Consider the following 18003-nt stretch of genomic DNA (forward strand, 5'->3'; position numbering starts at 1 on the left):
TTTCTTTACTCTGATGATTTTGTCTGTTCTGCAGGCTTGCCTTCTTTTTTCCTCCAATCATTTTTTATTTTTTAATACCTTTGGGAGCTTTTGAGATGTTCCCTATGTGCGGTTTTTGCACATATGCCTTGCCATAATTTTAAAACTGTATCGCAAGTGATGGACTGGTAAATAAAAAGGTGGGTTAACAGCCACTAATAGAAACAAAAGTAATTATATTTTCATGAAAACATGAATTCCTATCAAGAGACGTAACAGATCTACTTTTTGTACCCCTATTCCTATGTATTGTTCTCACTGATATATACTAGATATCATCATATCATTAAGAGATGCAACAACAACAAGAGCTGTAAGGACAAATACAGCAAACCTCAGCATCTCCATCGAAAAGAGGAGAAGCAGAGACAGAGGAGAAAAGCTGATGTTGACATTGATGATGTAATTCCTACTGGTCACCAGTAGAGGTCGATAACGGTCATGGATTACTTTAATTCATTCATAGATTACCTTTAATTGTATTGGGGAGCTCAAAAACTGAAGTTCCTCATAAATGTTCAGCTGAGCAGAAACTCGGCTACTGTCTCTAAAACCGTCATTTAACAAGTCAGTTCAGAGACGAGCTTTGTTCCCCGAGGTCCCACGTTAGACATGTGGGTTCTGTATTCTACAAGCCTCAATACAAGCCTTAATGTTGGCCGATGTGTGTGTGGAGGTTGTGCGTGTGTGTGTGTGTGTGTGTGTGTGTGTGGCTTTATTCCCCGAGGTCCCACGTCAGATTTAACTAGAGAGAATGTGCCACAGATACCAGTTTGCATGGCTGTTCTGTATTTTACAGGCATTTGTTTGTATTTCATGCAAATCTTAATGTTAGCTCATGTGTGTATGCAGGTTGTGTGTGTGTGTGTGTGTGTGTGTGTGTGTGTGTGTGTGTGTGTGTGTGTGTGTGTGTGTCAGGGTGTACCAAAGGTGTGCATCAGAGTCTCAAGGTGAGTGTAGATAACTGTATTATTGTATTATCTGTTTGTCTCTCTGTGTGAAGCCCTTCCCTTCCCAAGGTTTCTTCCATTTTATTTCCTAATGAGGTTTTTGTTGGAGTTGTGTGTGTGTGTGTGTGTGTGTGTGTGTGTGTGCTGGGGGGTTATTTTATCATAACATGGCATTGTGAAGCCCTTTGAGACTGTAACTATGAAGGACTATACAGATAAACTTGATTTAACTTGTTCTGTTTTCACTGCACTTGACCAACAGCATTTCTCATATGGTATAATAAAACCTGTATACCTCCAGGGACGCTGGAAGTGCTGAGAGAAAGTCTATATAATGACTTCATATTCAAATTAATTTGAATGGCCAACATTTTACACCAGTTTTAGAACATTTTACACTACAACAGACTGCAAACTTGAACACCAACATGCTGTATGTCAAAGCAGAATAGTGCCATATTCAGCTATGGACAGTTCACACACGGGATGCAGGTTTATTCCTAATCAGAAGACGATTTATTGTTGAGTGAGCCACAGCCACGCTACGGGTAGCAATAGAACAAGGCACTTGAACTTTATCACACACACACACACACACACACACACACACACACACACACACACACAGAGCAACCGAAAACATTAACAAGTACCTCTGAACAGGCCATAGGCAGTGCTTTACAAACAGGCTTTCACTGAAGACCGCACTCCAAAACCTCTCGCTCCCTCTCCCTTTCTTTCTCATGTTCACATTCTAACTTTCTAACGTTCTCTGCAGATACACAGAAAATATAATAAAAAATAACAAATGGTGGATTTCAACCATTTAACAAAGAACCATGTTTTATAGACTGCTTACGCTAAAATGCCACTCTCAAGAAGTAAACGTTTTTTTTTATTGATTTGTTTAGTAAACTTTTTAGCCTTGCAGTTACAGCCCCCCGGCAGTAGGGGGTGCTGCAGCCCCCTCAGCACCCCTACTTCCAGCGTCCCTGTATACTCAGTACTCAGTACCTCTATATGATGCTCGTATCCAAAGAGCTGCTGGATCATAAAGTAGAACCTCCCAAAACAACAGAACAGTGTTTCTTCAAAGCCGTCCAAGAACCGGAGCAGCTGATTTATTTTCCCCTCTGGTGCCGGTGTGTTTCTGACATTTTCCATTCACACTGTCTGCATTCAGCTGATTCTCTTACAGTGAAAATCCACCGAAGGGAGATTCACAGGCGAAGTCTGAATGACAGCACATGTAGGAGTTTTGCAGAGGATTGTGGGAAGGTGAGTGTCCAGAGAAATAGAACTCTTAGCTACTTTATGCCAATTTTCAAGCCACCAACGCAGATGTTGAGATGTTGAGTGTGTTTCTGCTTAAGTTCATTCACGAAACATCACAAAACTCGTTCCGCCGGTCATTTGTTCCTCTAGACAGAATGGAGAAGTTACTTGAATCATGTGAGGACATTTACAGGACAACATTACTTGCTTGAATTTATAGTCTAACATTCAATCTGTGTTTACTTAGTAGGCAACCCTAGCTAGGCAAATGAAATCAAAACCTGCATCCATTAAAACTCATTCACTTCAACAAGGCGGATGATGTTTTCAAGCCGAGCGTTGTCATGTGTCAGAGGCGTTATTCAACCTAAAAGCAGATTGTAGTTTCAGTTTTAAAAACATTTCTCCGAGACAGAGCTGCTCTGGAGGCAGAAATAATCTGATTGGTCGAGTTAAACCTCAGTGGGCGGAGCCAAAGAACTACTAAGTAACATTAGACTGAAGCTCAGTGAAAAAGACAAGAGGTAAGAGAGGAGGAAGCTAATATTATGAAGCCTAGCGCTCTGCTGCTAACTGAAAAAATACAATCTATCATACTAAGTTATCTAGGTTAGCTAGTTAGCTAGCTGGCCTTCAAGTACAAACTAGCCTTACTAGCCTATAGCTATCTAGGTAAGCTAGTTAGCTAGCTGCTGTCCTTCAACAGCATGATGCCATTGTCGTGGAAATCTGTCAAAAACACTGGACTCATACACAAAGTAAAGACACAAGCCACTTACTGATTTGAAGATTAATGAGATTATTATTGAGTCAATAATAAGGAGACATAAGATCACACCCAAAGCTTACATCAGTATGTCTCAACTAGAAAACAGAATACTTGATCTTATATAGTTTTCTAAGAGACAAAGAAATGATCTGTGGTTGGTCAATGCCTATTTTCTTAAGTACTTTCAACCAATTGGCACAAAGCCATGAGAGAGGGCATCCCTTGATCACGCGTCTACCACATGTGTATGTCATACATGCAGTCATGTTACAGGACACCTTCAAAACAGAGCCTCAACATCTGGTTTCACTTAAATGTCTCTACCAGGGTCTCTTTGTTTCCCAATATAGGTGAAAGGTAAATCAGAACATAATGAATAAATGATAAAACTAGATATTTGACTTAGTTTACTTTGACACCATGGTCATGAAGGAATGAAAAAAGGAAGTTATTGCCATTAATAGTTTTCATTGGTAATTTGACTAGAGTTCCTTCTTTCGCACTCAAACTTCCACCCCAAAAACCTGTGGCCCACTGAGATTTAACTCAACCAATCAGATTATTTCTACCACCTGAGCAGCCCTGTCTCTGAGAATTTTTTGTTTAACTAAAACTCCAATCTGCAACTTGCAATGTGGAACAGCAACAACAAAAAAATATTTCCCATAGTTCACATTACAAGCAACCAAATAAGGACATTTACAGTTTAGACATTTAGATGATTCTCTCATCCAGAGCAACACAGAGTGAGCAGGTGGGAGTTTAATGTCTTGCTCAAGGACACTTGGACAGGAGCATGTGACTGCTGCAGGGATCAAACCTGCGACCATTCAGTTATGGGATGTCCTGTGGTGTCCTGTGTCATGTGGGGTCTCTGAAATATCAATTTCCACCTAGGAGTCTGTGACTTCATGTATATCTATGGGTATGTTTACGTGCACTAATAATTGGATCTTAACTGGATTAATGCAATACTCTGACTATTGAAATTTTAAACCTTTATCTGATATTACTATTACTATGTTAGGAAGGTGATAATCAGAGAAACAGAACCTGGTTAACTGCTAGATTTCTGCTTAATCTTTGTATTTATTAGAGCATGTAAACTCCTTATTTTATTTTTTTTTCAAACTGTGCAGGTCAAAGGTCACCAGACACAGTGACCTGGATGTAGTATTTACAAAGAAAACAACATATTGCAGTGCATATTATAGACATGTGTAAACCAGGTTATTGGAGAAACTTACTTTGAACCATGTAAACATTGTAATTTAAATATTGCTTTAAGCTGATTCCTGCCAGTACTCGGGGTGGTGGCGTGCAGGTTTGGTCTTTGGCATGAAAGCGTGTGTGAACCCCTATAAACACGACTACAGCACCGCTTCCTGTTGTGCAGCCGTCGCAGGTTGCAGTGTTTCCTCAGCAGCCTGCTCCTCAGGGTCGCTGACCGTCCGGTTCGTGCGGCAGCGGAGCGCCTCGCTGACCGTCTGTCGGAGCGGCGGCAGGAGGCGGCAGCACAGCAGGGGGTCGAAGCAGAGGTGCAGCACGGCCAGCAGGAGCGTCCACTCCTTCGCCAGGAAGAGCCGCCTCTTGGTCCGGCAGTCCGTGATGACTTTGGCCTGGGCTAAGGTGTACGGCGTCCGGACGGCGTGGTACGGCACGAAGGCGACCACGTAGGCCGCCGCCAAGGCCGCCACGCTGGCCGCGGCCCGCCTGGCGCCGGCCCGGCGCCGGGGGTCGTCCCGGCTGCCCAGGAGCCTCTTCAGAGCCAGGCCGCAGGACAGCAGCACGGCGGCGGAGGCGTTGAGGAACAGCGCCATGCAGAGGAAGACGGTCAGCGCGTGCCAGTGGAGGCTGACGCCCGCCTTCAGCGCCGAGCAGCTGAGGAACCGCTGGGGCTGCAGAGACGACAGGAACATCTTCCATTTATGTTTACAGTCACAATGAAATAAAAAAATACTTTTTCACCTCAACTAATTCTTCATATCATAACATACACTGCTTTAATAATAAAGGCCAAAAATATATGTATAAATATAATTTCTCAAATTTTTATATCAAAATCAAATGTACAGAGCCATGTTGGACACCATGATGAGAAGCAGCAGTAGTAGTAGTAGCAGTAGTACAGTAGTAGTAGTTGTAGTATCAGTAGTAGTAGTAGTAGTAGCAGTAGTACAGTAGTAGTAGTAGTAGTATCAGTAGTAGTAGTAGTAGTAGTAGTAGTATCAGTAGTACAGTAGTAGTAGTAGTAGTACAGTAGTAGTAGTAGTAGTAGCAGTAGTACAGTAGTAGTAGTAGTAGTAGTAGCAGTAGTAGTAGTAGTAGTAGCAGTAGTACAGTAGTAGTAGTAGTAGTAGTATCAGTAGTAGTAGTAGTATCAGTAGTAGTAGTAGTAGTAGTAGCAGCAGTAGTACAGTAGTAGTAGTAGTAGTAGTATCAGTAATAGTAGTAGTAGTAGCAGTAGTACAGTAGTAGTAGTAGTAGTAGCAGTAGTACAGTAGTAGTAGTAGTAGTAGTAGTAGTAGTAGTAGTAGCAGTAATAGTAGTAGTAGTAGTAGCAGTAGTACAGTAGTAGTAGTAGTAGTATCAGTAGTAGTATCAGTAATAGTAGTAGTAGCAGTAGTACAGTAGTAGTAGTAGTAGCAGTAGTACAGTAGTAGTAGTAGTAGTAGTAGTAGTACAGTAGTAGTAGTAGTAGTAGCAGTAGTACAGTAGTAGTAGTAGTAGTAGTAGTAGTACAGTAGTAGTAGTAGTAGTAGCAGTAGTACAGTAGTAGTAGTAGTAGTAGTAGTAGTAGTACAGTAGTAGTAGTAGTACAGTAGTAGTAGTAGTAGTAGTAGTAGTACAGTAGTAGTAGTAGTAGTAGTAGTACAGTAGTAGTAGTAGTACAGTAGTAGTAGTAGTAGTAGTAGTACAGTAGTAGTAGTAGCAGTAGTAGTAGTAGTATCAGTAGTAGCACAGAACCTGTACTTGCTGGATGGGTAGAGCCATGTTGGGCAGCATGATGAGCAGCAGCAGCAGCCAGATGATCAGAGACAGCAGCCGGGCGAAACCGACTTCCTGCAGCCGCAGAGACTGGAGGCTCTGAGACTCCTGCAGGGAGACGACACGTCACTTCAGACCAGCAGGGTCACACCATGTGGTTAGTTCTGTGACATGTTACAGTGACTCAAAACGTTTATTTGAACTTTTTAATATTTTTTTTTTTACCCAATGTCTTTCCTTACCTGCAGGTAGCGGTCGGTGGTGATGAAGGCGAGGAAGAGGATGGAGGCGTAGAGGCTGATGTAGACGGTGACGGCGCTGGCCTGGCAGTGGAAGACCATCAGGCCCCACGGAGCCACGCCCAGGTCCTTCAGGATCTTGAAGGGCAGAGCGAGCGTCAGCAGCAGGTCGGACACCAGCAGGTTGACCAGGTAGACGCTGATGCTCTGCTGCAGAACCACAACAGAACCACAACTAGAACCACAACTAGAACCACAACTAGAACCACAACTAGAACCAGCTAATACAGTTAATGTTCATCTGCATCATTAGAGCCAGAATTAGAATCATGTTTACTTACTGAGAGCTGTACTGCAATGCTGTATGTATCATACTCCTCTCATCTTATCTCAAATCTTCTCATCTCACCTCATCCCTTCTAAAATCTTCTTTTCATTTTACCTCATCTCCTCTCAAATCCCCTCATCTCATCTAATCTCCTATCATCTCACCTCATCTCTGCTCAAATCCTCTCATCTCATTTCAAATCTTCTCGTCTCATCTCATTTCTATTCTGGCCAAATCCTATCATCTCAGCTAATCCCCTGTCATCTCACCTCATAACCACTAAAATCCTCTCATCTCATCTCATCTCATCTCATCTCATCTCACCTCATCTCTAAACCCTTAATTTCAAATCCTTTCATCTGATCTGACCTCATCTATCCTTATCTCATCTCCTCTAAAATCACCTGATCTCTCTTCATCTCTAAAATAATCTCATCTCACATCCTCTCTGCTCAAATCCTGTCATCTCAAATCCTTTCATCTGATCTGACCTCATCTCTCCTTATCTAATCTCTTCTGGAATCCTCTCATTTCTAATCCTCTCATCTCATCTCATCTGCTCAAATCCTCTCACCTCACCTCATCTCATTTCATCTCATTTCACCTCACCTCATCTCATTTCACCTCACCTCATCTCATTTCATCTCATTTCACCTCACCTCACCTCATCTCATTTCACCTCACCTCACCTCATCTCATTTCACCTCACCTCATCTCACTTCATCTCATCTCACCTCACCTCATCTCACTTCATCTCATCTCACCTCACCTCACTTCATCTCATCTCACCTCACCTCATCTCACTTCATCTCATCTCACCTCACCTCACTTCATCTCATCTCACCTCATCTCACTTCATCTCATCTCACCTCACCTCATCTCACTTCATCTCATCTCACCTCATCTCACTTCATCTCATCTCACCTCACCTCATCTCACTTCATCTCATCTCACCTCACGTCATCTCACTTCATCTCATTTCACCTCACCTCATCTCATCTCACCTAATCTCATCTTCAGTAGAAGTCAGTAGAAGTCCTACCTTGGCTCTGTGGCTGTGGATGAAGGCCCAGAGAGACAGCAGGTTGCCAGGCAGACTAATGATGAAAATGAGGATGTAGAGGACGATGAAGGCTCCCATCTGGTCGTTGACGATGCAGCGCTCCTCCTCTGCTCCTCCGGCGCTGGAGGAGTTGGAGGGAGGAGGCGTCATCTGCAGCCTCAGCCTCGACCGGAGCTGAAACACAATCCTCTCTGCTCACACACGCTGTAAAAGACAACCAGGCGCTTCACTGACGGTCTGAGCAGGAAACTCAGTGACAGAGGTGTCACCAAGTCAACTTTGCTCGAGTCTCAAGTCAAGTCTCAAGTCTAAATGTAGATTACCAAGTCAAGTCCATGTCATTAATGTCAAGTCTCAAGTCTAAATGTATATAGAACAGCAAGTCAAGTCAGAACAAATCAAGAGTCCAGTATAAATTTAATATCTTAAAGAAAACTAAATATCTAGGACTTTTCAATGGTTTTAATAGGATAAAAACTTGGTAAGAACATCATGAGTTTGGTTCAGAAAATAATTTAAATTCAGTCGTCTGCTGGAACAAATCTCATCACTTTCAATCTAAGTCATTTACACAGACACAAGATCTTTTGTCAAAACTTTTGAAAGTCAAGTCTGCAATTCAAATTGAGTCACATCAAGTCACAATTTTCGAGTCCCCACATCTGCTCAGTGACAAATAAGTCCCAAAATTCACCAACCACTTTCACTATCTAACCAGCAGCCGACTAGAGCCGTCTTTCCACAGCTGACCTGAGTAGAAAGCCATAGCAGAGCTTCACAGAATTAATCATGATCAGTTTTTACCCGGTATGATTGTCTTTACACTGTGGGAGGAGGATCCACGAACAGGAAAAATAAAATCCTCTTTATATGAACTGAACAAACCCAAATCAAACCCCACTCATAATAATCAGAGATAGATCTCCAAAACAACTACAGATTTTGGTGGAAACGGTTAAGGGAAAAAGCAACTGCATCTCCTCCATCCCACTTTTAAATTTCAGCATTATTGCTGGCAGTTAATAAAATCCTCCTCACAAAAGTGCAACAAAACAAATTTTAACACTACGGTTTGGACCAAAGAAAGCAAACAGTAGGTGTGAGTCTTACTTCCGCAGTAGGAGTAGGTGCTGTGGTTGTGGTTTGGTCGCCTGGCTTCTGCTGTCAGACAGTCTGGTTGGAAACAGGAAGAGGAAAAGAAAACTCTTTACTACATTATAATGTCTAGGAACATGTAAGAAAAAGTATATTGAATGTTAATGCTGCCTGGGTTAAAGGTTCAGTTCCCTCTGTAGCTCAATGGGTGGGGCAAGGCACTATAAGGGAGTTTTCACACTCGGGTCAATTACTTGAGTCTTTCTTCAGTCTGCTTCCCTGGACCGACAGCAGCTTTCACACCATCAGACTTTAGGCGTAAACAAAAAGAACTTGGTGTGAAAACGGCCGAACACCGGCAGGGTTGGGGGTTCAATTCCCACTGTGACACCCTTATTAAAAATGTATTCTCTCTGTAAGGCACTGTAAGGAGCCTTGGAAAAAATAAAAGCCTTTACCAAACTGCAAATAACCTTTCAAGAACCTTTTAATCATATATGGTTCTTTGTGACATTAAAATGTTCTTAATTCTTAGTTATTGGATGGTGGGTGATGGCGTAAACGTGGAAAATAACTAAAACCCTCCGTAGTTTATATTGTGCAATTGCAAATGAGGCTTTACAAGGGCAGATAAGCAAAAACACAATGCAGGAGTCTTAGCAAAGGAGAGCAGAAATGTTCTTTGTGGAACCAGAAATGATTCTTCCATGGCATCACTCCCAAGAACCACTTTTGGCACCTTTATTTTTCCTGTGTTGAAACTCACATACAGTACATGCAGGTTTTCAGACATGAGTGGTTGACTCACTACGTCTTTGTTCATTAAAAAATGCAAATGTTGCACTCAAAAAAATAACTCATTGGATGAACTCAATTAAATTGTGGGCAGGATTTCCATCCAATAAATATATGTAGCCCCAACTCAAACTAAGTACATCCATGCAATATAATTTAATTGAGTAAGTCCAACTCATTTTTATCAAATACAGCTAAAATAAAATAATTACATTAACTAGATGAAATTGATTTGGGTTTGTCCAACTCAAACTAATATAATTGAATTGAGTTAGTCCAACTCATTTTTATCAAATACAGCAAAAATAAAATAATTACATTAACTAGATGAAATTGATTTATGTTTGTCCAACTCAAACGAATATAATTAATTGGAAATTAAATAAGGTAAAATTCTTTTTCATTTGATCCCCCATTATGACACACATGAGACAAAACCTGGTTGTGGTGTTTTTATTGAAAATTTTCAGATAAGTTCAGCATGGTCAAAACCGACCACCCATGACTAGTGTGCCTGCATTTCTTTTTTGTTTTAAAGATAACAGAAACAGACTGAGCAGGAAATGAAAACAAAAAAACCAACATGATCGACACAGTGCAGGTTACACTGTTTTTAAATGTTAGAACCAAGAAAACATCAAAATGGAAATCATCAATGAGGTCGATGACAGTAATCCTCAATTCAACAACATCAATACTTGAATACACACACACACAAAAGCAGAAAAGAAATTCCTGCAATTGGCATGTACAACCAATATGGCAAATGCAAAATTCCCACTACTTTGGTTTCTCAAGAGCGGTACAGCTTTGTTTTCTTTCCCTGTAGTACAAGATGGTCAGTTCAAACAAGGACACAGTTTTGCAATTACTCATTTACACTGAAGAATAGCCTTTGGTGTATTATCATAGGTGCTAACAGAAACAGGTAGCGTGGACCACTTTTGGGCAACAAAAAAATAAAATAAAAAATCACAACATTCACAGACCAAGAGTCTGATTATAACTAACAAGGATACCCATAGTCATTTAAATGTAACTTAATCTATGAAAATGTGACTTGCAGCATGAAGAGAGTTCTGGCCATTCACAATCAAAGGAAATCACACAGTGTGTTGAGTCGTGTTTAGGTCCATTTCAACCTGAGTTGAGTCATGCAATCGGGCTACAGGGAGGAGAAAAATGGATACGCCAGTTGACACTAGAGATGAACGGCAGCTTGAGAAGGGTGGAGGGTAGAGTCACACTCAAGGAATTAGGATGGGGAGGTGAAGTGGGCAAACTTTCCATGTGTAAACACTCGTCCGAGCCCATGGAATTCCAATCTTAAACCTCCATCAACCATTAGTTCGTAAGGGAGGAGCAATTGCAGTAAGTTGCTCCACTCCCCATGGCTGCATATCATACATTCATCATTATATTTAAACAGAAGCTTGCAGTCATATGTAAAAGTTCAGCAAATTACAGCCCCTGGCCTGCCTCTGTGCAGCTTAGTCAATTCTTTCAAAATGTCAGAACAAGGAAAACATCCATGAGGTCATCGATTGTTGTTGGTCGTTGACTGGGCAGAAGATGAAAGTGAACAAACAAAACAAAAACAACTCCCAAAAGATCTGATAAGGAAACTTGAAGATGTCACCTGGTGTTCACCTCTCATGCAAACAACTTGATTTTCAGCTGCTGTATCTTTGCATTCAGCTTATGCCCATCCAAATTCATTATGACCTTCTGGAAAAACTTGAAGGTGTACTTGAGGTTGTCTGGAAAGCTTAGATCAATGACACTGCCTACGTTGGTCAGGACTTTAATGCCTTCGATCACAATTCCCACGTCCTCTGGCTCCCCATCTCTTCGGATTGTGTAAATCCCCATGACTCCGATGTCCCTCTCTGCATCCTCAGTGGCGGAGGCCTGAACAACAACACAAACACAGAACACTTGTGTGAAGTAAAATGCTGAACACCACAAACAGAAAACTATATACAAAAATATAAATAAGCATTCTTAGATCACAAATATTTCTCGTTTTAAATAAACGTAATAGAAATCCACAAATATATGTATTTAAAAGTTTTGCAATTTTCATCAGAAACATATTTGGATGTTGTTACATTTATATACAGACTGTTGGAACCTGCATTTACAAACTGCTTGTCATTTGTGAACTTCACTGCATTTGTGTGTGTGGATGTTTTGAGACTCCCCTGCCGCGGCTCCATTCACAAATGCATTTTTTTTCAAAAGGGAATTATCTGTAGCCTATCAGATGTCTCCTTCCTTTTCAGCCAATCACATGAGCGTAGACTCGAAGGTGTGATTTAATGTGATCACAGCGTTACATCTGCAGTCTACAATTATGAATTAGAACACGAGGAGAGAACGAACAGTCACAAATGACAAGCAGTTTATAAATGCTGGTTCAACAGTCTGTATATAAATGTAACAACATCCAAATATGTTTTTGATGAAAATTGCAAATACTTTTAAATACATATATTTGCGGATTTCTATTACATATATTTAAAGCAAGAAATATTTGTGTGTGCATCAGAAAAACATTTATGAACCTTCTTTTTTTATGTGGATTTTTTTTACATTCATATACACATATATACAATATTTTTGTGTGCATTGAAAAATATTTTTGTGGAGAGTGTCATTTATATATAAATCACAAAATACATTTGTGAATCTTTCTGTGCGCTTTCATTAATAATGAGACTCATCTGATTCCATAATAGTGTGCCATGGGAGAAATAACTGTGGGTAACACTGTTCGACGCTTCATGGGAAACATATTGTGATAAACTTACCAGATATTCCTTGAAGAAAGAGTCTGGATCTTCATTGAGGTAGATGACGAGGCTTCTCAGGATGCACTCCCTCCTGGTGTTGATGTTGTCACACTAAAGCAGGGGCGACAAATCAAGACAAAATTTAGCCAAATGTGGGTGCGACAGTGGCACAGGGAGGAAAGCAGGTTGTCTGAAGACCAGAGGATCTGTCGAGGTGTCCCTGAGCAGGACACCTGACCCCTTAATGCCCCCAACAAGCTGGTAGTTGCCTTGCATGGTTTACACAGCCGTTGGTGTGTGAGTGGGTGAATGAAATGCAAACACTGTAAAGCACTTTGGATAAACGCGCTATATAAGCAGGCCATTTACCATTTATGTGTTCAAATGTGTTTAAATGAGCAGCTATGGACAAGAAAATCTTACAATAACCACCCCAATACAGTAAAAAGGATGTTCTATGCATTTCTACTAACCAAATCTTTGATCGCCAGGACGTCCTTGATCCTTTGCCCCTTCACTCCTCCTTTGCTCTTGAAGATCTGCATCAGCTTGTCTGAGAAATGGTCCAGCTGTGACATGAACTTTGATTGCAGTGGCTTGGTGGTGATCCACAAGAACTCTGCATTCTCCTCTCCTCTCTCCTCGCCATTTCTCTGCATGAGCACACATGACACTGGAATGTAGATACTTCTACTGGCTTTGGGAAATGAGAACCGTGCGAGTTTTCCTTTTGTATCAAGCAGCAAAAAAGTTGTAGCATGACGCGTTTGAGTTAATTTGCCTTACTTGACATCGCACGTCCTGCGATGTGACTATTGCGCATGCACACATCGCCATGACGATGCTGAAATGATATATCATGCAGCCCTACCATATATTAAACGTACACAGGCAATCTGTGTATGGACATGGATAGCGATAACTGCCCCTAAATTGCCCATGAGTATAAAATGCCAAAGATGTTGCAGCAACAAATACCTGCTAGCTAGTTCCAAACTGCAGTCTTTGCACTGCCACATTCATTATCCTAAAAATGAGAATAAAGAGAATTAGCACATATCACATTGAACAAATGGCAATGATACAGATCAGCTTGTGCCAGCATTGATTGAGCAAGTAGCCTATTACTTACTATCACTTGAGGGTTGTAGCTTGGTAATGCTGATCAAACTGCAAAACTGCAAAAGATGAGATACATATATTAGAGGTGTGAGTGCACATTATTTGACAGCAAGGTACATTCTAAACTACTACAACAAACAAATACTTGTGCTGGAATACTGGAAAATTCACCGACAAGTCAAAATTGCATTAGTGCACTCGCCAATGAAAACAGATAAAACGTTAACATTTAGAATGGACTAGCAATCATTTTACAGCAACACTGAAGCTACATATAATGGAGATCAAATCATTAAAGCATGTCAAATAAATTGTACTCCGCTATTTTAATAAAATATCAAATAATCATCTTAATTAACAATACAATTAATAATAATAATAATCTTTATTTCATCTTTGTGTTTGCATCATTTTGGATTTAAATTAGAGAATGTGAATTTGAGTAGAAATGTGTCTCAATACATAAACATAAGCAAAATGTGTTATACAATAATATATTTATACAATAATACTATATTATTACACTATTATTATGCTAGGTATTTGTGTTGTTCTTGAATTGAGCCTATAGGTTCCACTGTAATTACCAAAGAACATATATATCTCTGTGGTAATGACATTGTTTGAATTGGATCAGGCCAGTTTTTATTTGTGTTGAACAGCACAGGGACATACCGTATTTCCTCAAATAAAAACCAGTAGTCAAATAAAAGCCGGGTCTCGAATAATGGCCAGGGAAAAAACAAGGGTGGACAAACTCCCGGTGGCTGTCATATTATGTGCATGCCAACTAAGTATAATGTATATTTCCATCGCTTTAATTTAATAAATTCAACAATAATCATTCTATTTTCAACACCTTGTTGTTCTGGATTACTCATCTAAAGCTTATTGTCCAATTTCAGTCATTGCGCGTGTATGTGTGTTGCAGCCAAAGTCAAAGCCGAAGTGTTGAGTTTGTATTAACAGCGTAACGCAATAACTTTAACAGGGCAAACGAGGCATCATACTAAAATATGACAAATTATACTTATCAATACAGAGGGAATTAGAAATAAAGGCCTGCCTCTAATACAAGCCTGCTTCAAATAATGGCCTGTTACCTTCTGGAGTTGAGGTAAATAAAGGCCCCGGTCACTGTTTGAGGAAATACGGTAATGATAATCCTATCCCGGGCACAGTGGGCGCGTCTGCTCTTCCTCTCTCGATAAAGTTTCAGAGCAACAGAGACACAAAGTGTCCCCATAACCACAATCTCTGACTATCTGACGACGATAGACGATGGGTTCAGAGATTGCCATAACCACAGTAACTCCTGCCTGCGTGCGCACGGCGCGAGAGGACAGGGAGAGACGCCATTTAAGCTCCTGACACAGCAATAATTTTACGAACACAAACTGGAAAATACGCAAAGGCATGTTAAACAGAAAATAAACTTGCTCTAAAGTTGAAGAAACATGAGCAGATTCTCACCTTATTCACTCACGCACAAAAATCACAAAAGAGAAGTTAAAACGCGTTAATTGTCCCTGCTGAGCTTAACTGAATTGTCTGTCACTGTTCTGAAGCTGGTGCTTGCAATGCGCGGGTCCGTGCGCTCCCCGACGTCAGTGCCAATCATCTGGGAGCGCGCAAAAAGGCTTCTGTACAGAAATACAGTTGCTAAGAGGGTCTGAAAAGACGCTAAGTCTAGCGAGAAAGTCAACAGTGGCAACAGTGTGTGTGTGTGTGTGTGTGTGTCAGGTGCCCGCGTGTGAGTGAGGGGGAGAGACTATCCAAGGTTAGCTAGCCAGCTAACGTTGGCTTAGCTAACTTTAGCTAGCCAGCTACGGTTAGCCCGCCAACTCCGACTTTACTGAAAACCTAGCAAAATTCGCCTCGCTTAACGTTATCACGGCTGTTGCAAATATTTGGGTCAACATTACGGAATGCACGTTATTTGACAGCAAGGTACTTTCTAAACTACTACCAAAAAAACGAATACTTACCAAGGCATAGACTTCCACCTGCAAGTGTCTCACCACCGCACCAATCTCGTTGCAGCCAGAAGTAGAAAATGGAGGGCGCAAAAACGAGGACGAGAGGGCGTGGTCTCGCACATGCGCAAAGGGCGGTCCCCCGAAGAGAACTCATTTATTTTGAGTTAATGAATCTCATAGGTGAAACTATGAATACATTTTATGTTACATCCATTAAATATAAATGCATATCTATTAAATAGATATATTTAAATAAAGCAAACAATATTTAAATGTGTCACATCTAAGAAGGGCTTGAATCGTTTTTTTGAGTGTGGAAGGAATTTCAGCAGTTTTGACAACTTTTTTCCAGTAGAAAGCAGATGACAATTTTTACAACATCAGTCAGAGCTTTTATATGCTGATACATTTTCAACTTAGAAATGATCATGCTTCCTCATGATATCTGAGTCTGGTATCTACTGCGCTCAGCCTCCAGCCTGACTCGGCCATGAAGAGACATTTATATCTTCTCATAATGTTCACTAGTGTCTGAAAATAAACAGGAAATAGTGTATTAAAGTGTCTGCTAAACAGCTGGGCTGCAAATACAAAGACTAACACCTAAGACTAACAAGTTGGCAAATTCATGTTAAAATTCATGTTAAAAACAAAGGCTTTGTTAATTTATCAAGAGTTGAGTGCCTTGGATTCACTGAGACTCATCATGCAGAATGTGAAACAGACTTTGTGGTGATAAACTCTCTCTGCAGCAGGAACTAACAGGCCAGGAGCTTCCTGTTTTAAAGGAACTAGTATTCATGTTTGGTATAAACATGAACAGACATAGATACTGACACTCACAGATGGTTTTATGTTAAATGTTTATGAGTCAGCTTGTTGTGGTGTGGCTGTAGATCCATTCAGTAACCTTCTCAGTAAAAGTGAATAGTGTGATAAGGTGGATTTGTTTCCAAATGTAGGTTACTGTGACACAGTAAACTGTCTTGTCTTTAGCCCTAGTCTCTACTCCAAAACATGAAGAGTTGGAGCTTGAGAAGAGTCAGCTCAGTTAACCTGAACAAACTGTTAGCTAGCTAACTAGCCAGCAAACACACTGATGTTAATGTGAACATGCTAACGCTAGCTGCTACTAGATACGTTAGCTAGTGTGCTAATCAGATGTGTTAACAACAAGACAGTGATGGTTAGCTGACCAGATGCTATGGTTAGCTAGCTAACAAGCTGACATTATCTAAACACTAAATCAATCAGATGGATCAGTGATGAAATGATCAGTTCAGTCAGAAACAGACAGAAATTAACCGTCTGTTCAGTTCTGTTGAGACAGAAACACAGTCAGCTGTTCACAGAGCTGAGGACCTCCAAGATGGCTGCCAGAGGGGTGTTGCCTCAGCTTAAATCCCTCTATAGATCAAGTTGCTCCTATAGATGGAACAAATATAGGCTACTTGTGACCATAGAATGATTGGAGACTGAGAGTTTGAGGCCAGGAGGATGTGTTGCTGTGAATGGGGTCACTGCAGTGTTTCAGTTCACCATGATCTGAACCACAGAGTGTGGTTCAGATACACAGCGACACAGTAAACACCCAGACTGTACATTTACATTTTAGTCATTCAATGATCTTATCCAGAGAGACTTCTACTCAGTTCCTACATCAACAACATTACAAACAGCCAACAGTAGAAATCATCTTATATTTTACGCTCGACAGACACTTCAGCAGGGTGGACGGCTCTTGATAGACACACACTGGCTGCTGCAGGGATCAAACCTGTGACCTTTCGGTTACATCATGTTGATAATAGCTATCTTGAACATTTCGTGGGAGTTTTTCCTTGTATGCTTCGAGGCTCTAAGGCCGGTGGAGCCGGTAGGTTAGGCTGTAGAATAGGTGGCTGTTGTGTCTTGATAAAATGTGCTGTTGTGTGTCTGCTTCCTGATGTTTGTTCTATCATTCTGTTCTATGGTTGACTGTTGATAAGTTAGGTTCATTCTGTGTAAAGTCCTCCGAGACATGTATGTGATAAAGAAATAAACAAACTAGAACTTGAACTTTAAATTCAGCCATTTGATCAATACATCAATTCAGTGTTTCAACATTTAAATTAATTAAATGTGTGAAGAAAATCAAATATCATGTGAGGTATTCCAGATGTTTTTCTGTGTCTGTGGTCAGGAGGAACCTCCATCATATCAGAGGTGATGACAGCTGATATTTAACAAAAGGCCTATATTCACCCTGTCACCTGTATATCTGTGTAACCCCACCCTGAACTTAAAGGAAGCGATGAAGATAAGGCCCTTACCTCCTCGGCTGTCCCCTCACTGCAGCTGCGCAGGCCTCTCGCAGGTCCTCAGACCACGTGGTCGTGTGTTTCCGACCCTCAGGATGGACGGGCCCCTCTCTCCTCTCCTCTCCTCTCCTCTCCTGGACCTCCTGCAGTGTGTTTTGGACCGTGTGCCTCAGAGAGACGAAGACGCTTCCTGCCTCGCGGCACCTGCTGTCGTCAATCTAACCTCAACTTTCCCCAGTTTGAAAGTCAAACAAAACCACAGGCCA

At 41.0% G+C, this 18003-nt stretch overlaps 1 protein-coding gene across 1 annotated transcript; it reads right to left on the reverse strand.

Annotated features, from left to right (window-relative positions):
* Window positions 1-1494: 1494 nt before the first annotated feature.
* gpr171 (G protein-coupled receptor 171) lies at window positions 1495-17903 on the reverse strand. The gene is made up of 6 exons (XM_071513064.1): window positions 17750-17903; window positions 8762-8824; window positions 7631-7825; window positions 6264-6470; window positions 6001-6129; window positions 1495-4931 (listed from the first exon to the last, which is right to left on the reverse strand). Exons 3-6 carry the CDS (start codon window positions 7799-7801, stop codon window positions 4404-4406), a joined length of 1035 nt encoding a protein of 344 aa, XP_071369165.1. The 5' UTR covers window positions 7802-7825; window positions 8762-8824; window positions 17750-17903; the 3' UTR covers window positions 1495-4403.
* Window positions 17904-18003: the final 100 nt, after the last annotated feature.

This window comes from Centroberyx affinis, unplaced genomic scaffold (assembly GCF_046629955.1).
Source record: "Centroberyx affinis isolate AG114_WGS23_722 - 3 ecotype Tasmania unplaced genomic scaffold, CSIRO-AGI_Caff_v1 ptg006738l_1, whole genome shotgun sequence".
NCBI lineage: Eukaryota > Metazoa > Chordata > Actinopteri > Beryciformes > Berycidae > Centroberyx > Centroberyx affinis.

Bases quoted from the DNA above. Each gene is read 5' to 3' on its own strand.
- gpr171 (XM_071513064.1), bottom strand. From the start codon at position 7,801: ATGACGCCTCCTCCCTCCAACTCCTCCAGCGCCGGAGGAGCAGAGGAG. The intron at 6,130-6,263 runs GTAAGGAAAGAC...GTCTCCCTGCAG, and splicing joins CCACCGACCGCTACCTGCAG to GAGTCTCAGAGCCTCCAGTC. The intron at 4,932-6,000 runs GTTCTGTGCTAC...TCGTCTCTGCAG, and splicing joins TACCCATCCAGCAAGTACAG to CCCCAGCGGTTCCTCAGCTG.